Source organism: Primulina tabacum, chromosome 11 (assembly GCF_025594145.1).
Source record: "Primulina tabacum isolate GXHZ01 chromosome 11, ASM2559414v2, whole genome shotgun sequence".
Classification (NCBI taxonomy): Eukaryota; Viridiplantae; Streptophyta; class Magnoliopsida; order Lamiales; family Gesneriaceae; genus Primulina; species Primulina tabacum.
In genome coordinates, this window is record NC_134560.1 from 7,700,420 (window position 1) to 7,726,272 (window position 25,853).

Sequence of the window (25,853 nt, forward strand, 5' to 3'; positions counted from 1 at the left end):
TCTTGTCACGCATATAATTTAAAAAAAAAAATGGATCCTACATATGAATGGGGAAATCTTGGTCATCCATTCTATCACGTGGACAATGTCCACATGGATATGATGAAATAAACCCCATTTAGGATCGAACCAAAATCAGACCATTTTATACATTATTAAATCTTATTGGACATAAAAGTTTTTTAGATATCGCTTGGTTCGTATGATGTGACAAATGAAGATGTATAATCAAAATTATATAAATAAAGTTGATTATAAATGATACAAGATGATAAAATATAGAGTAGGTCTTTTGTGAGATGGTCTCACGAATTTTTATCTGTGAGACGAGTCAAACTTACCGATATTTACAATAAAAAGTAATACTCTTAACATAAAAAGTAATACTTTTCATTGATGACCTAAATAAGATATACGTCTCACAAAATACGACCCATGAGACCGTCTCACACAAGTTTTGCCTAAAATATATGGCGTTTGGTATGATTTTAAAATAATAGATTAATTTTGTATATTATATTAACGTTACCAAAATACTCCACAATCACTAAAGCCTTGTAAAAACCGAATTAATAACATATTTTTACATTAATTGGATAATATTTAAATAAATAATAATAATAAGTTCACATGAAATATATAACAGTATAAAATAAGCATAATAATAGTAATATTAAATAATAAGAAATAAATTGATTCTAAAGATGCTTTAGTAGAGCTGAAGAAAACTTATGAATTGCAATACTTTTACAACGATTTCTATTTTACAATATTTTAATGAATTGTTTTTAAAATAATATTATTTTTTTAAAAAGCCCAAAGAAGTTGTTTCTTGTAAATTAATAATATATATTAATGCTAAATAATAAGAAATAAGAATAATTTTAAATCAATAAATAATAAGAAATAAATTAACGAGAAAATAATATGAACGAGAATAATGATAGTTAAGTTAATAGTAATAAGAATGATAACTTTATTATAATTAATTTATTAATAATAAGTAATACAAAATAAAATTTAAATAAGAAAATACATTTTTTGACAAAACAATAATATAAAATAATAGCAATAATAATTTGATGAAATAAGCAATAAGACTAATTATGTTAATATTATCAATACATTCCTTATTATTATTGTAATTTTTTATTTTTATACACTTATTTATATTTGTATTATAATTACTATTTATTAAATTATTATTATTTATTACTATTCTTATCACGTATATTTTATTTTTATTAGTATTATTTTAATTCATAATTATTACGGTTTTATTATTAAACCTTTTCATATTATTAATTTTTTTTTATTATTTATTATAAATTTAGTTATTATTACATCCAATTAATTTTTTATTAGAAAATTTAGATTCTTATCATAAATATTATTAAATTATTTCGTATTAATTTAATTCCTACCCGTTATTTTGTTACTAATTATTATCAATGCTTTTAATATTAATTTTTATTAATATTAATAGCACTATTATTATTTGGGGAAAAAAACTTTAAAAAAATATAATAATGTTATTCGAGACTCAATCATAAAAGTGTTTTGTGAATTACCGAAACTCGATTATAGCAGTCTCGTAGTTCAACCCATTTAGAATCGAACCGAACCGAACCAGACCAAATGTTATTCAAGACCCAATTACAACATTCTTTTTGCCATAATCAGTACAAATGATGCACTAATTACTCCCAATCATAGGCTTTGGTAAGTGCTCCCGGTGGGTAGTACCCAGAATAGTATATACCATCTTCCTTTGCTGCCCAATAACATTGACGCCCAGCACACATCTCCTCGGGCCATTTTGCATTGAAAACGTCGAAGGCTTTGTTCTTGTTACCCCACCAGAAATGACAGAAAAACAAAGTAAGTTTGGGGATCGAGCATAACGTGAAGCGGAATCCTTGGCCAGTCCATAACGTTTTCATCCCGAAATCATCATTTTTAGATTGACAGTGCGTGACTAATGGCTCCGAACCAGGTGGAAGATTGTTGACAGTATAAACAGTATATTTTAGGTACGTGATAAAACAGTTTACATCATCTGAGGCAATCGTTTGCATCAGGTTCGAAGAAAGGATGACCAATACTATCAGAAGGCAAGAATTCATCGTGATTTGCCTCACGTTTCTTGCTATGCATTCAAATCTTATGTGAGTTCTTGATATATATATAGAAATTCTTGATATGAAACCGAATTGATTTCTTTTTGCATTAAATGGAAAAAAGTGTAATTTACCTTTAAGATTATGTAGCATGAAATCTATTTTCATAATCTATTCATACATGAGCAGCTATCTTGTGAGACAGTCACACGAATATTTATCTGTGAGACGGGTCAATCCTAACGATATTCACAATAAAAAGTAATACTCTTAGCATAAAAAATAATACTTTTAGCATAAAAAATAATACTTTTTCATGGATGATCCAAATAAAAGATCTGTTTCACAAAATACGACCCGTGAGACCGTCTCACACAAGTTTTTGTCTACATTACGCATATTTTCTTTTCTTTTCCCGAATGTTCAACATTTTAATTTTTATTTTATGCACTCTCTCTTTTTCATAAGTGCAATCGTTCTTTTTCGGTGTACCTTTTGAATTTTCTAATAAAATGATATCGGTGATATCTTTAAAATATGATATATAACATAGATTGTGGGTGTTGTCTTAGCAATTTGATTTTTTATTATGAATTTTATTTGAAATTTTAAAGATCACATCATTTCGAATCTCTTAATATATAATGAATTTACTTGCTCAATTCACCAAGATGGATTATTCCCATTTTGTATATATTTACTGCTTAATTAATAATATTGACCTATTCGATTATTGAAATCATATAGTCATTTCACAATTGTTAACAAGTGATATATTCATCACTGGCTATTTATGAAATTTTTTGATTTTTCGAACCAAAACATATTTAGGTCGTAGGACCGAGTGCTTACCGTTTTACCAAAAGTTATAGCTAGTGGTAATAGTGCAACTCAAATCTTTTAAACCGCACAGCAGCTCAAGCACTACGATTCGGTCGCTCTACAAAATAGAGACAATTATTACACCCAACAATCTCCCTCCCAATAATTACACTCCTTGTAATAAATGAGAATCGAACATGTGACCTTGGCTCTGATACCAATTGTAGGACCGAGTGCTTACCGCTTTATCAAAAACTATAGCTAGTGGTAATTGTGCAACTCAAATCTTTTAAACCGCACAGCAGCTCAAGCACCACGATTCGATTGCTCTATCAAACAAGGACAATTATTGAACCGAACGTAGATACATGCTACATCACGTCAAATGCGATTGAGACATAAATCACATAATGTAATCGTGCGATTAATTAATATAATAATACATATTTACATGTGTTTATTTTCATGATTTTGACTATATTTATATAATATGATAGATAAACGATTTAAAAAAAAAATCTCTCATAATGTCTTATTATGCTAGCAAAATGATTATATCATCTACAATTTAAAAAACCCAAAATATTATAAAACTCCATAAAATGTAAAAACAAAAAATATTATCCTTCTTAAATTAATATTCTTATTTTTTCATTACAACCTGAGGGAATTTTACGTTGTTTCAAATAGAAAATAAAATTTTAAAATAAAAAGCTTCTAGAAGGAAGCCGATAGGGTTTGAGAGAGAAGAAGAAGACAACTTCAAAGAGGGAATAACGTCAATCACGTTGAGGTTTTCTTATTCCTTCTTAGAGTTTATTCTTATGAATTCAAACATTGTGTCTTGGCTTTGTTTTAATTTTATGGAATAAATTTTTTTAGACTAAAACCACAATAGGGTCGAACAATATTTTGTTTCATATTTGATTTATTTTCAGGTATATTATTTTTTTAATTTTAATTATTGATTGATGTTGATTTAATATTTCTTGTTAATACACTTATTGACTATTTACTTGTTTGTTGATTAATCATGAATCAAAATATGATTGGTTAAATATAGCAACAAAGACGTCATCACTACATATGATTAAAATGTCTAGAAATAGTATTCGGTTTCAGTGTGTGGTTTTAGGTGAAAACTGAAATTCCACAAAGATGTAATACGTTTAGATTTAATTAAATTCAATTATAAATACTAAATCTAGGAATCGTTAAAATAAAAAAATTGGAGATTTTACCGTGATTGTCAAGAAGTAAATAATTAATTGAATTTTAACACATGATAACATAGTAGAGTTTGCTACCGTTGTATGTCTTAGTTCTTTATTTGAAGTTGAATCTCTCTTTGATCTTTGAATCCACTGTTTTAAATTGTAATTATTTTATTTAATAGTTTAGATTAATAATTCATATATCATCTTTTAATTTATTTTGTCTAGCTTAAGTCAAATGACAAAAATTCTAGTAATTAAATATTAGTCTATGTGAGATCGATAATTGGACTCATTATCTATTACTATAACTTGACCTAATTCGCTAACAAGATTTAATTCTAACGGAAAGCATCGATCAAAATACTATTCTCATCCCACAAATCTACCTCTGCCTCCGTCCTATTACTATTTTGGGAAAAATAAGAGGATGAGGATCGGGACATGTCTACTTAGGGAGGCTGACTTCCCCTTGATTAATCCCTTAGATAAATTCTGAGTGCAATAATGTAGAATATACATTTTGAATTTGACTCTCATTCTTTTATTATGACTCTAAGTTATCCTCAAAATATTTTACCGTTATGCTATGCTAGTGTATTAGCGTTATGCTATGGTCTTCATCTTTTACTGTCGCACAAAAATTATTGTGATCTCTCAAATGTACAAATTCGTTTACCAAGATTTGAAATTAAAAAAATATATATCGATGCCATATTACATAACAGCGGCTCTGTTTTGGTAAGCTCGAAATCAACCAAACAAAAAATTGATCCTTCGAATATCGAACGCACGACATTTAAAATTTAAGAATGTTTGCTTTTTAACATTTAATTAATATTACATTTGGATAGATAAATTTCAAATATATGTATTTCAAATATATTTAAATATAGTTTTATAATTTTACGAAAATGAGACATAAACTTCAAATATACTTCTTATATGTTTCAATAATATTTCATATCAGTTTCAATTAAGATGAATTTCAAGTTCACTTTTTATTTTAGGTAAATAAATAATGTAGGACACTTTTGAGACTAATTTCAAATCAATCACCTCAAATGGAACCTAAAATCGAGTGTCTAAAGTCTAAAATAAATTGTTGATCCAAGGACGTTATTTTTAGCTTTCAACATTTCATCGAACCCACCATATTTTTTACATGTATCCTTAAAAAAATTAAAATAAAAAGAGAGCATTCTTTTAATATAATCTTCGAAAACATAACTTTAGAAAAAAATATTTTCGAATATACCAAAGTAAACCAAATACTACTACTACTTTAGACGTGCAAAATTTCAAGAATGATGGCATAAAAAAGAATATCCGCCATCGGCTCTCGTCAACTAACTATTCAATCTAAGAAATCCTTGATCTCCTCAAGAACTTGGAGTGCAGGTTATAGACGACATAACGTTAATGAAAACAAATGTTAGCACTATATTTGAATGCCATATTGGAAACACTACGAATACCTCATTGCAGATTCTGTCCCTCACAAACATTCGACTTGACATTACCAAAAAACTCTTCATCTTGAACCAAAGGTTACCTGCTTGAATATCGATTCCAAGAGTCCCAAACTTAGTCTGGTGCGTCACCGAAGAATTTGACTGAGTTTCACCTCAACTGCTTTTATCCTTCCCACAGCACCTTAAAATACAATGGTAAACTCTATCACAAAACTTGAATTTAAAAACAAAAAAGTATGTGAGGTCGAAGATATAGTGAGGACAGAAAGAGACTGCAGTCCCGGGGCAAGACCACAGGAAAAAAATTTCTTTCAGCAAAACCGAGCGTTCGAAAGTATCCCTGATCAGGGGCAGCCACACACAGAATAAGCCCATTTCGAAACCAAGAGAACCCTACGATGATTGACAGTTGATAAAGACACTTACAGCCAACAATGAGACGCTAGTGTAATGAGTTTCGAATAAAATTTATCTTGATATACAATTATAGCATAGGTCGCGAGCAACTCGTGAGATTTGTTTTAACATCTTCAAGTAATGGTCTAAATTCCAATGAATTTATGAAGATCAAAGCAGAGCCGAGTCAGTCACATGAATCCAAGCAAGGGTATCCTTGTCTGTGAGACACAATACACTGTCATTTGACATTATCTGATAATTTATTTAAGCAAATAAGTTCGATAGGTTCCGGTATGTATTTTGACAGAAAGTATGTGAGACCCCGTGATCTATTTCACGTTAATTATATAAATTACGAAATGTAAATCAACTCATAACGTAATTGTAATTGGAATGGAAATTTGAAATAGTCTATTAAATTTCAAAATAGTCGAGTTAATTATAAAAATAGTCTATTAAATTTTGATAGCAAAATTGTAATTAACAACAAAAATTTATATATGAATATGTATGGAACGATATTATGGTTTTGTCAGACAGAGATTTCCATGAACTTATGCATAAATATTAAATTTGTCCCATGTCATCCTGTTTGTCACGAAATTTGCGGGCGTGCCAGGCACGTGTTCGTGCCAAATGTTAAATGATCCGACTTCGTTTACCAAGCGTTGCGAGTCTCGATTCGGTCGTAAATTCTAACTCCTTCGAAATGGCTCAAAAACGCAAATACAAAATGAGGAATATGACAAAATTATAGGAGGGATCCATTAACAACATCAAATATAATTATGTCGCTATGAACTTGATTAAAGTTTTTACAAGAAAGTTGAAAGAATATGTAAAAAATTCAAATGCTGGACTGCTGGAAATTGAAATAAACATGCATAGAATTGAGAGAATTCTGCAGAGCTTTGCTGTAGATTTTTTGTTGATTTGTCGGGGCTTTCTCTGATTTCCTTCCCTCCCTTTTGTCACATTTTGCACATCAGTTTCCCCTTTCCACGATCATCCCACGATCTTCCACGATCTTCCACCTTGGGCAATAGCCGTAACTGGCAGCAACGTTCGTCCCCTGGGCCGGCTGCAACTACATTGGGCTTCCTCTGTTGGGCTTCTTCTGTTGGGCTTCTTCTGTTTTTTAGGCACAACAATTGCCCCCCTTTAGTCAATTTGGCCAGTGGGCCAATTTGGCTAAATTGGTTTAGCCCACTTTGGCCCATATTCAAAACTTGGGACCCTTATTCAAAACTTGGCATGAAGACCACATTCTATATCACAGCATCCTTTAGAGTTCTCTAATAACAACCCCTAACGTGAAATTCTTATTTTCTACTACTTTCATTTTCCCTTTCAAATAGACAAGCCCAAACCCACATCAATCCTCAAAATTTGGCCTTCACATAAACAAACTTTGATTCCCTCATCGTATTCTCACTGACCAGTTATCAATTATTCGCTATTTGCCACCGGATCGTGGAGTGACGTGGACACCATTCAACTTTCAATTAAATTGTCACCCTCAAACTCCTTTGCATTAAGCCATTTCATCTCAAAAGAGCAGGTAGATTTCTATATTTTTTCTACTTCTTCATGACACAAATGCTTTAGGACTTCATCTGCTTTCTTGATCATGCACTCAAGGTGTTTGATACATTGTCCTGAGCTTTCGATCTTCCACGATCTTTGTTGACCATTCTATGTGATCATAATTGTGCCTTATGCTTTTTGTTTTTGTCTGGAAAACTTGTCTGCATTTATTTTCATGTACCTTCATTCAAGTATACAAGGTATCTACTTGCCTTGATCTCGATTTCACTGCAAAGAGAACCAATATCTTGTTTGTTTGATGTCACTTGTTCAAAAGCCATTACTTGGTTGTCAACTGAGGATGATCTCTTGGCCACTTTACACAAGTGTAATGATTTATTTTTCTTTACTTGCAGGAATGGTTAGTGATCCTCCGTCTCCTAGCGCAAATCCATCGAGCCAACTCTAATATTCTTTTGGCTGCTAAGACCATCTTTGTCCCCAGGTATGTCAACTGTCTTGTCTGGCTCTAAAAACCAGACCAATGTATCTTTTTTTTTTTTGCTTAAACTTACAGGTCCTCACCTAATTCTGCTGAAGATTCCAACATGGTATCAATCCAAGTCTTGATTTTTCTACAGCCATTCCCCTATTTCAGCTTTCCAAGATTCTAGGTCCACGTGTTCAGCAACATTGATACAGCTTGGAAGCTTCAAGACCAACAATGGAAATACACACTGAAGGAGGCTGAACAAGTTCGAAGACATTGTCATTCCAAATGGGAAGGATTTGTTCAGATTGGATATTCCTTGAACTTTTGTTGTTATTATCTTTGCACAGACTCGAGATGATTCTCATTGTTATTCTGATTTCTGCCGTCTCTTTTTGTTTGCCATAATTTGGCGGATGTCCTTCTGATTTGTAACTCTGGAAAGTGGCTCGAAAGCCAAACTTTATTTGGAAACATGTTATTACCTTATACATGTTGCTTGAGATTTGTTTTCATCTATTTGTATTTTGGCATTTCACATTTACAAGGGAAACTCTGCCAAAATTTTCTAAAACTAAACAAACGACAAAAAGCCTGTTTTCTTTAACATTGATGCAAACATGGCGGGTCAACACTGCTTGCTACCAATCAACTGTTAAATAACATTTTTCAAACAATACTCTCCAAGATTTCAAGATATGCCATAAGCAAACTTCACTTTTTCATCAATTTGGCCAACCAACACAACAAATATTCCTCACAATATACATCAACTACATCGGATTTCATGAGCAAATCATTTTATTTATTCACAATGCTCCATCATTATTTACAAAGAACTTCAGCAAGGAATGACTTAAAAGCATATTCCTCACATATTTACAGAAACTCTTTACAAGACAATATGACAAATTCAAACAAAGTGGCCATCTAGCCTACTCTGTACCAATCTCCTTCGCATCCAGCTTCATGAACCCTTTGTCTCTGACATCTCTACCCAACTATTGGGATAATAATGCTTCAAATACTTGTCATTAATGCACCTTCTATGTGGCTCTCCATCCAGACTTGCCAACCAATATGCGTTTCCATCTAAAACTCGATGAACTTTGAATGGCCTTTCCCAATTGGGCGACCATTTGCCGAATTCCCTGTCTTTGGATCCGAGGGGTAGAATCATCTTCCAAACCACGTCTCCCTCCTCAAATATTTTCTTATTCACGCGTTTATTGTAACTTCTAGCTACCTTGGATTTCTGAAGCATCAAAGCATTATACGTTTGCATTCTCAACTCATCCAAATTTTCAAGTTTCATGATCATTGCCTCTGTATAAAGCTCTGGCTCCAACTAATTTTGTTTCATCACATCTTCCTCTAACAACATACTGATATAAGTGGTTCTAGGGCATTCCATGGTCCCCAAGTTCGCTTCTTCCAAGGGATCTTGAGTCTTCAGATGTCGATCCTCCATTTGTAACTCTTCTTCTTCACTGTTATCACATTCATCTTCAAATATTATTTCAGTTCCATCAATGTCCCATAATTCCTGCGATGCTGCAACGTGGCTTTCCATTCGGAAGTTGCAGCCACTTCCATCTCTTCTTTAGCATAGTTATTTTGGGGCGCAAGGCGCACTAAAGCGCTAGGGTATCTTGGGGCCTGAGGCGCGAGGCGTGAGGCAAAGCGCACGCTTTATCGAAATAAGGCGCATATGACACAAAAATATTAGGGAGCTATCCCTGGCTACAAAAATATTCTCTTGAAAATGCTAACTCGTCAATCTCTTAAATTAGGATACATAGCGCTATCCTGGATTAGCATTAGGGAGCCAAAAAATATTTTTTAATAAGATTTGCTGCCAAAAAACAAGAATTCTTTTCCTAATCACAATTCACAGGACACAGCAACAGAAAGACATCAAGCAAACAAAGTCATGCAGATTGTAGAGCTGCTTAGCACAGACAGAATCACAGATGAATAAGATAATCATTGATCCATATACAATAAATCCTATATTGTAATCCACAAGGCACAAAAGAACAGAATTAGGTGAAGGATACAGACGTAGAGACTTTGTAATCCACAAGGCAGTAGGCACAAAAAGAACAGAATTACGTTAAGGATACAGAGACGTAGAGAGTTTCAGCGTAGAGAAAGGCCATTGCTGCGCAGTCCAGAAAGAATTTGAAAGAATGGCAAGAAAAATAACGCACATCAGATTGTAGGGCTTTTTTAAAACACTAAAAAGGGCTTTTATTTGTTATTGGACTTTAAATTTTATGGGCTTGAGTTATATATAGTTAATTGCAGCGTATAACACCAAAGCGCACAGGTGCGCGCTGTATGTCGAGGCGCGCCTGGGCCGAGGCGCACCTCAGGCGCGCGCCTGTTTGATGGCTTGCGCTTGGGTCATGACCCAGGCGCAACAGGTGCGCCTGGCTGCGCCTGTCGCCTAGGCGCAGCCAGGCCCTCGCCTTTCATAACAATGTTCTTTAGTGAACTTAATCATCGACCTCCTCAATGATAGGTCGGACCATGGGTCTAGGAGAGACCATGGCTGTGGATTTGAGAATTTTTTCAATGTAAACTGCACTTTGCTGTCCATTAACCTTGTAGTCACGAATTTTAATAGGACCGAATGCTCCATCATAATATCTAGCCTCTACTGCGTTGGAATTAGATTGATACGGCTGCGAATCAGCCTGTACCACATCCATCTCATCCCCTTTCCACATCAACAGTAGCTGGTGCATGGATGATGGTACACAATGATTGGTGTGAATCCAATCCCTTTCTAACAAAGCATGGAAGCTGACACTAGAATTGACTACGAAAAAGGGTGACAGCGAGGATCGAGATCCTACAGTAACATTCACTGTCAACACTCCCAGAGTTTTTGTAGATTCCTCGGTAAAAGCCGCCACAGAGACTTCGGTAGGAATCAAGTCCTCCACACTCTTTCCCAACTTTTGAAGAATTCTATAGGGTAGAATATTCACAGCTGACCCATTATCTATCAGTACCGTAGACAACGGCTTCCCATTAACATGTGCTATAATATAGAGTGGTTTGATATGTTTCGTCATTTCGTTGGTGGGTCGTTTCATTGACACTCTTTTCTCTTCATCGATAAGAACATCAACGCTTTCATTCAAAATATCAGTCTGAATGGATTCTATACCACTTTGATTCCCAGCGAATACATCGGATTCAAAGATCCTTTTGCGTTTGAATTCCTCTGGCAACATTAACGAGCCAGTAGCAAACTCAAACGGAACCAGAATCTGCCCCACTTTGAAAGTAGCCCTCTTGACTGGTTCACTGTCTTCCTCCGATAACAAGTCATCATCTTCTTCCTCATCATCTTCACTAGCCTTCCTCCCAAATTTCTTATTTTCTTTGAATGATTCCTCTATCCTGGACCTGCGCTCAGCAGCTTTTTCTCTCAACAAACGTCGTTTTTGGGTCCTGGAAATAGGTTTTGGGAACTTTGGATGTTCTACCCGCCTCCACACGCTATCGGGAATTGCTTTGGGAGGAACAACAAAACGAGATTTCTTTTCATATCTATTACCGGTATCTAGAGGTGGTGGCCCCTGGATTAGCTTCTGGAATGAGTGCCGGTCCTTCTTTCCCTCGCCATTCATTGGCCCATGAAACGAAACCTTTCCGAGGTACTGGTTCTCTAGCCTCTTGGCCATGGATCCCCTACTGTACCTCATATTCCTCCCACCAAAATACATATCATCTCCACTGTGACAGCGGCTTTTTCCATGAAAAGTTTCTGTCTTGTTCTCTTTAGCCTCAAACATCATTTTCCGAGGCACCCAACACTTCTTTATAGTAATTCCTGGCCTAATGGACATGTCCTTGTTTCCACTCTTCCTCCTTTCGTTGATCAAGAAGCGCAAGTCAGTATTGCTCATGTTCACATTGGCTACCGGGAGAAAATGATCTTCATCCACTATCATGGCTTCTTTTTTCTCGGGAAATTTCAGGACTCCCTTGTTGATTCTTTCCTGCAAGACATTCTTGAAAGCCCAACAAGCATTAGTATTATGGTTGAAGGAATTGTGATACTTACAGTAATCTTGTGATCTGAGGGGAATGTTATAAACTTTTCCTTCACTAAGTGATCGAAAATTTCCTCCGTCTTTGATGCATCGAAAGTACAGGGTGTTTGCACTGGAGGAATGTTTTTCTTGGAAAGTTCTTCACTTTTGCGTTTCAAGAAAGGAACAATACGTGATCCGGAATTTGCTACTTCTGCCGATGCAACTTCCTCCACTTCCTGGAAATAAGAGCCCACTGTAGACTTTTTTTTATGACTCTCCTCTCGTAACAATTCCTCATACTCTGATACTTTGGAAGCAAGTTCATAAAAATCGCGGAATTCCATCCCTTGGAATTTCTTTCTAAGCTCAAAATCGAGCCCTCGTTGTGCCATCTTCACGTATTCTGATTCAGGGAGGAAAACTCGGCATCTGCTTCTCACCTTTTTGAATTTGCAAATAAAATCATTAGCAGATTCCCCCGGTTTTTGGACCACCCTTGACAATTCCGCTATACTGATCTCCGGCGTTGTTCTGAAGAAATGTGTATGGAACTGACGTTCCATATCATACCAAGTCATAATCGAGTTCCGAGGTAACGTTGCATACCACGTGAAAGCAATGCTGGTCAGGGAATTGGGGAACAAATGTAACTTGTAATTAGCAAATTTTCCCCACACTGAATTGTAAACCTGGCCACATGTTCCACGCTAGATTGAACATCTTCCCCGGAGTATAACGTGAAGTCTGGAATGCGGTATCCTCTTGGATAAGGGTTGTCACGATCCACAATATCATGATACGGTTTATGAAATTCTGGTCGGTTGATTGGCCTCACTCCTGGGCCATACAACTCTTGAATAACATCACGTACCGTCTCAAAATCTAACACTGGAGTTTATCGTAACTGGTGAGGAGAATAGAATGCCCCCCGAGTGTTATTCCCCGAACCTGGCACTGAATATCCACACATTCCCCCATCACCATACATCCCTGGATGTAAGTTAGGAGACGTCACAGAGAACATATTACCAGCCATTTGTTTACTGTTACCGCAATTTTGGAATTTTAATCCCAACTCCTCATCCCTTTTGTGCGCATGAGTATATCTTCCTTTCCTGGCAGATTCAGGAATCAGTTTTTCCCCCAAGAGGCGATTTTCACCTGCTTGAGAAACCCCTGATCCTTGGCCTTGATCTTTCAGCAATTTAACGTCAGTTTCTTGAAGTTTATCATTTTCTGGTGTAACAGCCTCCTCCTTTGCAGACTTCCTCCATTCTTTTACTTTTGCCACAAATTCCATCATAACAGTAGCGAAAGTTTGGGTCATTTCTATGAGATCATTGCGGATGTTTTTCTCCATGTCCAACATAAAGTTCAATGAAGGTCCATCACCACCAGAAACGACAACTCCTTCCTTCATAGTCTCCTTTTCGAATTGGTGAATGAGTCTTTCAACAGTTCTTCCATCTGCATTATTTTCTTCTTCCTGTGAGCGATGACCTTTTCCCTGTGATGGAGGAATTCCTTCATTCTTCTCAGTACGCTTTGGAGGCATTGGGTCTCACTGGGCGTGCCAACTTGTTTGTCACGAAATTTGCGGGCGTGCCAGGCACTGTTCGTGCCAAATGTTAAATGATCCGACTTCGTTTACCAAGCGATGCGAGTCTCGATTCGGTCGTAAGTTCTAACTCCTTCGAAATAGCTCAAAAACGCAAATACAAAATGAGGAATATGACAAAATTATAGGAGGGATTCATTAACAACATCAAATATAATTATGTCGCTATGAACTTGATCAAAGTTTTTACAAGAAAGTTGAAGGAATATGTAAAAAATTCAAATGCTTGACTGCTGGAAATTGAAATAAACATGCATAGAATTGAGAGAATTCTGCAGAGCTTTGATGTAGATTTTTTGTTGATTTGTCGGGGCTTTCTCTGATTTCCTTCCCTCCCTTTTGTCACATTCTGCACATCAGTTTCTCCTTTCCACGATCATCCCACATCTTCCACCTTGGGCAATGGCCGTAACTGGCAGCAACGTTCTTCCGCTGGGCCGGCTGCAACTACATTGGGCTTCCTCTGTTGGGCTTCTTCTGTTGGGCTTCTTCTATTTTTTAGGCACAACACATCCTAAAGGCTAAGGAAAGCAACTCCCGATAAAATTTGCATGTAGGCGGACATATCACCATGGATATGTATACACACGTGTCCATATATATATATATATATATAGACACATATATGGTTACATAATTGTGTTTAGTCATTACAGTACCTAGAGAGAGACGAGGAAATAATACATCGATAGATTGTCCTCAAAATTTCCATGAAGCCTTATCAGAGTTGAGCTGAATTTATAATCTTCCTCTTGTTCAACTAGATTTGATAGAGGTATGACGTCTCAGATTCTAAGATATATAAATATATGTTAATATGACATTTAAATGTTAAGTAGAATATGATTATTGAAATATGATTTTATATCATGAATCAACAGTAGAAAAGTTCGGATTCTAGCTACAGTTATTTTCTTGAATGCACTTAAGTCATTAAATGATTATGTGAATTGTAAATATGCCCTTAAATATTATTTAGGAGGATATATAATCATCAATAAATTGTATAAGAAAATTAACTAAAATACTCAATTACTTAGTTTAATAGGCAAGTGGGTTGCTCAGTAATCAAATAGAATAAACTTACTGATTCTTTAATATTTAAAGCTTGTGGCTTTTTCTATTTCACCTTGTTGGAAATAGTCATTACATTTAGTTAACGATGTAATTATTTTATTAGGTAGACCGATATTTTGTATCGGTATACTTCAGTTCAACCACAAATTCACAGACAATAAGGTATGTTGCGACCGAGTAACATACAGCAGGTATCTGTGTCATATAATATATATTTGATTGATTTAACTGAAAATATGCGTCTATATGTCTTATTCGTTGAGTTGATGTGGCATGCACGACATTATTGATTGGTAGATCGATGTATAAAATAAATACTTTGTTAACACACATCATTTTACACATACATCGATACATGACATGCACGTTGATCTATGATTCTTGGATACCTTTATATCATTGGAATTTGATTATTGGGTTTTGAGCACGATGGTATGTTTGACATTATGTGGCCCTTTAAAATATAGTCATTCGTGGCCCCTATGATTGATTGGTTTAGATTTGGGATTTGATGGCACTTTGCCGACGTTATCATACGGATATTCCCTTATACTTGACTGAGGCCAGTGTGCCAGCTCGAGCATTGATTTGATAGCGATTTGATTGGTTCCGATACATGCTCAGTGGATGAGCATTTGACCTGATATCTCCACGACATGCATGCATTGCATATCATATATCATTGTGTAGATTCATGTGTATATATTATGATTGTTTCTTACGGAGCGTTTGCTCACCCCCAAGGAGGCTGTTGTTGTCTTTATGTGCGAACAATGGTAGGTACTCCAAGAGACCAGAGACGCACTTCTGGAGGGAGTCACATCTGAGTTAAGGTTGACTGGTCTATCCTAGTTTATATATGTATCTATATACTGGGGCATGTCCTGGGGATATGAGTTGTTTGTATATAGTTGATTGCAGTCATGTGTAGGCTTATTTTATGATGTGATGTGTTTAGACGAGACTTTATTATACAATTTTTAGTATTATAATTATAGTTAACACATTTTGGGCTCATTGTAAAGAAAACTTTTACTCGTTTTCTGCTGTAATTAATTAACTCTAATCAAATTGCATTGTAATAACGATTAGGAGTTAAGGACATCACAAAGTATATCCTTTAGGTTTAGTAAATAATATTTTATTTTCTGATCAATTAAGATACTCCGAATCATTTTAGGATCATGGATTGACTATTTTTTATATTAGAATTACGTTTCTCAGACCACTTGTGTAAGATATCCAACATTTTACTCTCGAGCAAATTGTGAACACAAAATAACAAGCTAAAGAATAAAGTCTATCTTATCTATCGCCTGTGTTCTACCAGCTTGCAGTCTAAGACAAAGATGTTAAATAATATAGTCATTATATACTAGAACAATAACGAGGCAGGAGAAAACAGCAATGCCAGAGGGATCATGACTTTGGGACAGGATGAGGCTTTGGAGCATAAAATTGTTGGTTCACAATGTACCAGTGGACTATCCAGCTGTCATAATTTTTTAATCTTAATCACATTAAAATAATGGCCTTATGGGGTATCCGATGAGTACTGGTGGTGGGGTCAAGTTCAAGTGACACTTATGCAACATTCGAATAAGCATAAGCAGTAGTTGTTTTCTATTTCAGACGTGGACGCCAACAATTTATGATAGGCACAACCCATTAATCAGACACTTCACTGTTATTCTTTATCTATGTAGCACGGATACTCCTAAAAAAATTCTGAAGTATCAGATACGGATACGACACGCGTGTCAGAAAAATCTATGTCATTGACTTTTTGTAGGGTTGACCATTCGGATACATCTTGGACACGGCTAGGATCCTAACCATATCCTATCTTATATTTTCGAAATTTATCATATTCGTAGCGTATTCGATACGATACCCGTATCCATGCTACCTAGTTCTTTATTCATGTATTGAGGAATTCGATATTATCATCATTCACCTCATTTTAGAAATCATAAATTATGCATAAAAAATTTACGGATTTTAGAGGATTTGTGGCACAAATCTATACTCACACATCACATAAAATGTTCATTTATCAGATTCATTTCCTTTAACCTATAAGAAAGGAGTACCTCTTGTATAACTTTTTAGAACCACAGGGACAAGGCGAGTTTCTACTTGTTTGACCACTTTTAAGCATGCTTGATCTTGCCACATCCAAGGGGGATGATCCCATCAACTTCTGAACCTGAGCATAACGGTGCCATCAAAAGTCAAGTTTTGCAACACAAAAATTAAAATAAATGCCCAAGATTCATACACAACCTTTCTTCATTTCCAGCAAAGTTTCAGTGCGCGCCCATGCAAATGTAAGTCGATAATACTTGATTAAGGCATGGTTAGGACTATTGATCAGAAATAAGATAAAAGAATAAAACTTATGCCATACACCTTTTTTATTTGGTAACAAACAGTCAAACTGAAAATCTTTCGAATATCGGATCATATTATAAAAATGAAAGGGTAAAAATTGCAAAATGTCATAAAATCTCTCTTTCAATTTGTTTTCTCCATATTCTGGTGTTTTCCTTCATGTAACACTCCTAATCGTTTAGTTGCTTGCATTACGAGCTTGACATGTAACTTATTTCCATTGTTTCATCTATTTACTGTTGTAATCCTAGTTTTCATCCTAGTTATTATTATTTTGATGCTAAGCATGTTAGCTACTTATTCACAATCTGTCTTTTAAAGCTTGGTTATATAAAAAATTGTAAAATAGGGGATTGAGGATAACATGATAGTCGGAGTTGGAAAAAAATGGATTATGCTAGGGAAATGGTGATGCTTCAAGATACGTATGAAGGAGTAGTAATTAGCTCACAAACTGTATTAATTCATACAAAAGGTTAACCTATGACAGTACACCACATCTAAGTTAAGCACCAAGTCATAAGACACGTAACTCTTTATGCCAGTATAACAGCATAAGATAAGGTAATAGGACATTGTCTCTAAGGATGATACAATCTAAAATAATGCAAAAAGAGAAGTCAACGCGAAGTTAGGTTTACAAGAGACAAACCTAAGAGAAAAACTGTTTCAAATTTTAAGCCAAGGAGGACTAAAGACAAAATACACGCATAGTCAATTTAGTGGCAGTAGGAATATAACACAAAAGTAATCATAGATGGAATTCCAATAGTTGGATAAAAGCAAGTTCAACACTTAGGATGGATTGAATAAAATGAAAGAGAGTAGAAGAGTACGTCAACTTGACGACAATATTTTTCAAACATTGAGAGGAAAGTGTTACAAGGTAATTTATTCTCTAAACTCTGTTATATAACTTAGATCAAATGGACTTATGTAAAGCAATATATTCAAAGGACAAGAGTACTGAAAATCAAACATTAAGGTGGCAAGGGCTTACACAAGAATAGATCGAGGTGTCGACTAAAAGTTTGTTACTCAAATGTAACACGAGAAGTACTTTGCTATTAAATTCTATAACATTTAACTAAAAAATATAGACAGAGACGTTAATCTGAGCTGCTCAACTAAATAACGAAGTTAAGGGCTTAATATGGTTTTGTTTTCTGGGCTGGGTCGTGTTTTTGGGCTTTGGATTACAGTCCTAAGGTTGTGTTTGATTGGATGGATATAATGTGTATAAAGAGATTTGATTTATAAAGGATTTCAAATGACACTCATCTTGGATGCAATTGAAATCTATTATAATTACAAACACAAATGCCAAAAACAACCGTTGTTGAATTTGAAATTTACCTAAATCGAATTCATCAAAAGAAGTCAAATTCAAGTCATTGCAAGAACAAGTGATAATTTTGTTAATAACAGATTGAATAGAAGAGGAGAAAACAGAAATTACAAAACAAGAGGGACTATGATGTGTTTCCTGGAAAAGTAACTACATGGGGAGTCCAGTATAGAAACGAAATAAACAAGATTCTCGAAGGAGAAGCATTTAGGCAGAGTAAGGCAGTGATGGTTTGAATGATAACAAGCCCACGAAACCACAGAGCAATCGCCACCTCATGACTGTAACAGGAATCAGATTTGTAAATTGACATAGAATTTCCAGCCATTTTCACTTACAAGACAATAATACATCATAATTATAAATAATTAAATGAAAGCTCAACAACCAATATAGCCTAAAAGAAAATAGACTCCATGTGTATTGCAAGCAAATAACCACATCTAGTTTGCCAGCCAAAGATTCACCTAGAAACACCATCTACAAACTTAATCATACTACAAAAAAATTCACTATAGCATTTTGAAACTGAGAAATAGATTGTATCATGATGATACCTCAGCCAAATTCTTGGGCATTGGTTTTCCTTCTTCCTTCAGTTTTAGAACCTTTTTTTCTGCTTGTTTTGCCCATGTAAACTTTGACAAGGCGTTTTCAACTTCTGTTAAAGTGCAATTACATTGTTTTGCTGCCTCTTTCTTTTGACTACTTTGAATATTCTACGACAAAAAGAAAGCAAAAGAAAAGACAACAGCTGAATCACTCCTGATGTTTGTCATTGTGAAATGATAACTCATACAGCACCATTAGACAACTATTTTATAATGATAACAACAAGAGAATCGATGGAATAAGTAACCAACCTCCCCTGTAGGATCACAGCCCCCAAGATATCGAATTATTGCCTCTTGCTTCTCAAACGCATCGGAAAAAGTGGCCTCGCTACCCCTCCCCACTACGTACTTCTTCAGCTCCCCCAACTTCCTCGCTTTGCTCATGGAATCCGCAAATTCTGTTCATTTAATACTTAAATCAAAAACAAAATCAAAAGGTGGAGGGGATTTAAATACGTATGAGCCAGAAGAAGAAAGAAATGACGGACGGAGAAGGGTCATAGACTGTGGAGCTTCTTCGGCGGTCTTCTGGCCGGTAAAGACTCCTTTCACCTTGTCCATCCATGATCCGGCGAGATGAGGAGACGAGGAAATGCAACGGTGGCTTGAAGGAATGAGGTGGCGGCGGATGTCACCGCAAAAGCCGTAGGGAAATGAACGAAGCATCAATTCTCATAAATTTTCTGTTGCTTTGGAATACTTTACCAAAGGAGTAGAATTACCGAATCCTAATCCGGGTCAGGATCTGGATCTGGATCCTAACCCGAATCCGAATCCAAATGTAGTTATTTTGGTGACTTCCAGGAAAAAAAATAGATATATTTGTTTAAAAATATTAAAATTATAAATAAATAAAAATTAGATAAGAACTGTAGTTATTTTGGTGACTTCCAGGAAAAAAATAGATATATTTGTTTAAAAATATTAAAATTATAAATAAATAAAAATTAGATAAGAACTATATATTTTGTAATATCTATATATTGAAATACGTGGAAAAGAAATATATATTTTTATTTTTTAGGAAAATTTATAATTTTAGTTTTATAATATGGCTGATTTTGGATTTTAGTCATTTAATTGTCAAAACTTTTTTTTTCATCTACTTATTAGATATTTTATTTTTTTCCAGCTCAAAACCATTGAATCTACCGGACATCGTTTATGTGACAATGCTACTTTTACGTGGTTCATGTTATAAGAATAAAGTTTATATTAAACACATTTTACTATACATAAACAAAAGAAAACGACAATTTTTTCCTCTATGTTTCTCTTTCTTTTTGATTAGATGAATTTTAGTTTGAGTAAAACGAGTTTAATTCTCGTCAAAGAAAAAATCAATATCAAATCAACCATATTCCATGGATTTAGTGGCAAAATATATGACAAAAAATGACAAAAACAAAAAAATCCTAATAACTACAAATTTTGATAAATTATAAGATAAAAACCCAAAATCAGACAAAATAAAAGACTTTGATTTTTTAGCTATTTGAGTTTCTGTATAGGCTAAATTCTCTGTTCAGTCCCATATGTTTGGGGTAGTTCCCGATGTAGTCCTAAATGAATATAATGAGCCGATTTAGTCCCAAACATTACCAAAGTTGTCTCAATCCTATTTTGCTGTTAGTTTGCTGTCAAACTTAACAGAGTAGATTGACTTCATAAATCAATTAGAACAAAATTAAAATCCCCAAAAAATCGATACTTTCTCTAAGCTAAAAATTCCCAAACTCCTCCATTTCTCCACCCTCAAAATCCCCAGAAAAACTGATGCTATCTCTACGCTAAAAATCCCCAGAAATACCCAACCTCCTCCATCTCGCCATCTCTCGCTGTCATCAAGGTATGTATGCAATGCTTTTGACTGGAATTAATGTAATTCTTGAAATCTTTAAATCGAAGCATCGTGAAATCTTAGAAATATAGCCGCATCTGTAATATCTTGAAATTGGGCATAATTTTTTTTCGTTGATGATGGTCAAATCCGTTAAATATTTCAGCGAAGTATCATTTTTCGTAAGCTAATTGCTTGTTATTTATTAGCAGCCGATAGTTACATCTGTGAAATCAAAATGGTGAGCTTCATTTTTTAAAATTTTTTTGTGAAATTATATTGTGTTGTTTGCTTGTGTGAAATACTTCATTGTTCTTATATTTTTGTTGTGATATAGGGTAAAACATATGTAGTTTTTATTGGACGAAAACCCGGAATATATGAGACTTGGGAAGAGGCACAAAAGCAGGTCAATAAATTTAGCGGCGCATCCCACAGGTCATTCTTGAGTAGGGAGGGGGCTATAAAAGCTTTTGATTCTTATATGGACAAGCAAGCTCCAGTGCAAGCTTATTCCTCCACCAACACTGTCGAAGAAATGTCGAACACAACTTTTAGTGCAAATTCAGATGCAAGTGCAAGTACAAAACCCACTGAAGCTGGAAAAATAGATAAATTGAACGAGGCGCTATCAACTTTTATTGGTCCCAGTGTTTTAAACGGTTTATTTTTTTAACAGTTGAGGTGCTAGACTTTTTTAACTTGTGCATTTTATTATGTCGTTGGGGAAGGAGAATTTGGACTTCAGAATGGCAAGTGCATTTTTCTTGAGGTGCTAGACTTCAGAATGGCAAGTGCATTTTTTTTTCTGTTTTCTGCTATGGTCCCATTATCTGGCAAGCAAAGCTGCTGGATTGGCAAGTTAAATAGGCAGTTACATGGACCTATTTTGCATTTAAAGCTTCAAATCATGGCAACAAATGTGAGAAAAGTTTATATACCAATACAGTATGTGATTTTGAAATGAGTTTGTGAGCTTGCATGTGGTAGAGTTTCATGTGTCCCATATTAGTTAGGTACTGTATTTGCTTTCACTTTCTAATGGAAGCTGCTATTATCTGCATTTAAGAACCAAAATACGAATCTGAATATGGGAAAAAGAGAAAGCATTCAAGCGAGGAACAAGATGATAAAAGTGAGCGGAGTCAATACCCATGTTCCACTGAAAAACCGAACACCAAAAAGTAAAATACCCAAGATGATAAAAGTGAGCAGTCAATACCCATAGACTTTTATTCACCAACAGATGAGGATCAAGATTTCAACACACCCCAATTACAAAACTACCAACTTTTCCTCATATCAACATAACAGTAACAAAGACAACTGTAGGCTTTTTAATGACAGTAAAACTACTACCGAAAAACATGGACGCCAAAAAAGAAAATACAAATCACAGCCACAAAATCACTTGTTCCTGCTAGATCCTTCGGACGAGGTAGACTTCATGGACGATCGTAGTTGTGAGACAGTTGTGAAGTTGACGCCGTCTTTTACAAAAGCAGGTTTCTTGATATTCACCGGTCGATTACCCTATAAAAAACATACATTTATTGCCTATTATTGAAGACATTTTATACAAATATATATTACAAATAATTTACATTTATCAATGATATTAAACTTAAGCTTACTTGAATATGAACACCAACGTCTTGTGGTCTTCTCACCTGTAGTTTTATAGATACACAAATAAGAATTTTCGTAAACAACACAAAAACTATGAAATGAACCAAATATGTTTACATGTAGTTTTTCTTTTCGTATTTTTTGTGTCGCGGTCTCTTGTTGGACGTCTTCATTCCCCTTACAAGTCATTTGATTATGTCCTGATCCACCGCATAATTTGCATTTATTGAACTTTATCACACCTTTCAACTTATTTCGAGAAGAAGGGGGAGGTTCATCTGGTTCTCTTCTTCGCAATTTCGCCGGTCTTCCAAGTTTCTGTTTGTGAATTGGAGACAATGGAGGAGGAAAATTACATTCAGGCCACAAACTTAGACCATTGGTAGGCATTATGGACATTGCATAACATCTTTTATAGGTCTCGATCAGGTAATACGAATGAACATACATCTCTGGATCCTCTTTTTTGCACCAAATGGCGCATACAGCGTGCTTGCAAGGAATGCCAGTCAAATCATATCTCCTACAACTGCATGACCTAATCGACAGGTCAACTGAATGTTGATCACGTATATCATCTGATCTTGATATCTGGTAATGCATCTCATCGGACTTCATTGGGAAATACCTAACAGCCTCCATATAGATCTTTTCCAACACATCTTTGATGTTTGGACAAATTCGACCCTTTCATTTTTTTACCTTCTCTCTATTAACTTGAAATCTGGCCATCAAAAGATTCCGTAGTGTTTCAAACATATCTATCACTGGCTTTTCCCTGGCATCTAAAATAATGCTGTTAAAAGTTTCACACATGTTGTTCAATAAGATGTCAGATTTAGGGGAGGTGCTGAAATATGCTCTAGACCATTGATTTTCATGCTTCTTAGCAAGCCATTCATATGCATTTTCATCAATAACTTTCATCTCATTCATTTGAACTCGAAAATCTTCAATTCTTGTCGCTTTTGCCGCAGCCCAAAAGGTGATCTTAATAGCTAAACTCTTGAATCCAGCACGTTTCATATTGCTGTGTAAGTGTCGGACACAAAATATATGCTCCGCATCAGGAAATAAAGATTCAAGTGCTGGAATCAAACCTTTTTGCTTATCTGACATAAATGTAAAGTCATACTGAGCACCACTAATCCCAAGGTCTTCATCTAAGAGCCGGAGAAACCATGTCCAACTATCTTTTGTTTCACGTTCAACCAACGCGTAACGTATTGGGAATATGTTGTTATTCGGATCTAATCCCACAACCACTAGCAATTGTCCACCATGTTGTTCCTTTAAAAAGCATCCATCAACACCAATGACACGACGACATGCATCTTTAAACCCTTGCTTACACGCTGAAAAACAAACGTATAATCTTTGGAACCTTGGCCCTTCTTCGTCTTCTGTCAACTTCAAAACTACTGTGGCTCGAGAATCTGATCTTTTGAGTTCAGCACAATATTTCCTTATTTGATGATATTGCTCCTGTGCAGTCCCTTGCACCAGCATTAGTGCCTTTCGCTTTGCTACATAAGCTACCTTCCTCGAAATGTTTACATTCAATGTCCTGCAAATCTCTTGCTTAAACTCATCGGTTCCCATTTTAGGATTTGTCGCTATTATCCTGGAAAAAGTCTTTGCCAACCACGTTGAGTTGATGTTCTTGTTGCTAAATTCCCGAAAACATTTATTATGCTTGTCATCAAAACTTCTTATTTGCCAACAACTGTCATTGTCATCTTTGCAACATGAATAATCCAGCGGCAATCATCATTGTTGCACTTCGCCCAAAGACGAATATTATCATTCTTCACAAAATTCACTGCCATTCCTCTTCTAATGCAGTGAGTTTGAATCGCAAATTTCGCATCTTTCTTTGAGCAAAAAATCATACCAAGCTTCAAGTCCGGGTTTTCAGATTCTCTCTTTGGATCAAACTTTGGATAATTTTTTGCTTCTTCCTCATCAGAATCATGAATACTATCCAAATCTTCATTGTCTACGCAAACATCTTCTTCGTCGCCATCATCATCCTCCAGCTCATGCACCACTAATTGCAGATTATCTGCATTTTCTCTCTCAACAGAAATCGTATTCTTTCCTTTCGTAGATTGAATTTCATGGTCAATGAATGCATCAAACAACATATCATCCATGACAACATCTTCATCGATGTCAAAAAATTCACCGACAGCTTGAACTCCACTTTGTTCGTTTGGACCATCAATTGAATATGCATCTAAGTGTTCCATATAAATTTCTACCTCATAGTTTGTTGGAATATTCTTTCTAACTTCCAACACATCTGAATCATTTTGTAAACATCTCCTTTTATTTAGCGTATTCCCGATCTTGTGCCAAAACATAATAGCATTTTTATTTTTGAATCCAAGATCATCTGCAAACCCCCACAACTCAACCATTGCTAGCTTATCAAGATCAAAAAAGTCGAAATATTCAAAACTTCCCCCAACGTATTCATCGTGTTCTCCTTTACATTTAAACCTTCCCCTGTAATGCATTTTAATAGTAATCAAATCTTGTTTTTCAAGTAAACCTACACATAGAAAAACGAAAAAACAATATAAGTCTTGACTGAAAAATGCATGATACAAAATTAAGTAAAAAAAAGTGAAAATATAATAAATTACCATAATTTGGAGTAATTTCGATTGTCGAGTTATTGCGTTTAGCCATTACTTATCAACCTTGCGGTGACGACACATAGAGAAAGTCATCGGCTGAGGAAGGAGAGAGTGAGGACGGGGATGAAGACTTCCTTCAACTGGAAATCCATTTCAAGCAATGTAACTTTCGGCTGCTAATAAATAACAAGCAATTAGCTTACGAAAAATGATACTTCGTTGAAATATTTAACAACGGATTTGATCATCTAAGATTTCACGATGCTTCGATTTAAAGATTTCAAGAATTACATTAATTCCAGTCAAAAGCATTGCGTGCATACCTTGATGACAGCGGGAGATGGCGAGATGGAGGAGGTTGGGGATTTCTGGGGATTTTTAGCATAGAGATATCATCAGTTTTTCTGGGGATTTTGAGGGGAGAGAAATGGAGGAGTTTGGGAATTTTTAGCGTAAAAAAAGTATCGTTTTTTTGGGGATTTTAATTTTGTTCTAATTGATTTATGAGACAACTTTGGTGACGTTTGGGACTAAATCGGCTCATTATATTCGTTTAGGACTATATCGGGACTACCCCAAACATATG

General features: G+C 35.1%; 3 protein-coding genes across 4 annotated transcripts; all 3 read right to left on the reverse strand.

Annotated features, from left to right (window-relative positions):
* Positions 1 to 5,496: 5,496 nt before the first annotated feature.
* On the reverse strand, positions 5,497 to 19,875 carry LOC142518757 (uncharacterized). 2 transcript variants are annotated; one of them, XM_075621572.1, is made up of 5 exons: positions 19,642 to 19,875; positions 19,403 to 19,551; positions 19,097 to 19,258; positions 16,891 to 17,006; positions 5,497 to 5,831 (listed from the first exon to the last, which is right to left on the reverse strand). In XM_075621572.1, the coding sequence occupies exons 1-5, from the start codon at positions 19,817 to 19,819 to the stop codon at positions 5,795 to 5,797; spliced, it is 642 nt and encodes a 213-aa protein (XP_075477687.1). In that variant the 5' UTR covers positions 19,820 to 19,875; the 3' UTR covers positions 5,497 to 5,794. The 2 variants fall into 2 exon arrangements, with proteins under 2 accessions (XP_075477687.1, XP_075477688.1); XM_075621573.1 differs by having other exon boundaries at positions 5,497 to 5,812; positions 19,642 to 19,874.
* A 2,390-nt stretch (positions 19,876 to 22,265) lies between these two features.
* Positions 22,266 to 23,597, reverse strand: LOC142519601 (uncharacterized). Its single transcript, XM_075622642.1, has 3 exons — positions 22,740 to 23,597; positions 22,628 to 22,663; positions 22,266 to 22,526 (listed from the first exon to the last, which is right to left on the reverse strand). Exons 1-3 carry the CDS (start codon positions 23,262 to 23,264, stop codon positions 22,401 to 22,403), a joined length of 687 nt encoding a protein of 228 aa, XP_075478757.1. The 5' UTR covers positions 23,265 to 23,597; the 3' UTR covers positions 22,266 to 22,400.
* On the reverse strand, positions 23,313 to 24,224 carry LOC142519594 (uncharacterized). The gene has a single exon (XM_075622635.1). It carries the CDS (start codon positions 24,222 to 24,224, stop codon positions 23,313 to 23,315), a length of 912 nt encoding a protein of 303 aa, XP_075478750.1.
* Between the last annotated feature and the right edge of the window lie 1,629 nt (positions 24,225 to 25,853).

Coding starts and splice junctions, on each gene's coding strand:
- LOC142518757 (XM_075621572.1), bottom strand. CDS start 19,819: ATGCTTCGTTCATTTCCCTACGGCTTTTGCGGTGACATCCGCCGCCAC. Junction 19,552..19,641: donor ACAGTCTATGACCCTTCTCC/GTCCGTCATTTC, acceptor TTAAATGAACAG/AATTTGCGGATTCCATGAGC. Junction 17,007..19,096: donor TGCCCAAGAATTTGGCTGAG/GTATCATCATGA, acceptor CGTTATGCTCAG/GTTCAGAAGTTGATGGGATC.
- LOC142519601 (XM_075622642.1), bottom strand. CDS start 23,264: ATGGAGGCTGTTAGGTATTTCCCAATGAAGTCCGATGAGATGCATTAC. Junction 22,664..22,739: donor TACGAAAAGAAAAACTACAT/GTAAACATATTT, acceptor ATAAAACTACAG/GTGAGAAGACCACAAGACGT. Junction 22,527..22,627: donor ACGTTGGTGTTCATATTCAA/GTAAGCTTAAGT, acceptor TGTTTTTTATAG/GGTAATCGACCGGTGAATAT.
- LOC142519594 (XM_075622635.1), bottom strand. CDS start 24,224: ATGGGAACCGATGAGTTTAAGCAAGAGATTTGCAGGACATTGAATGTA.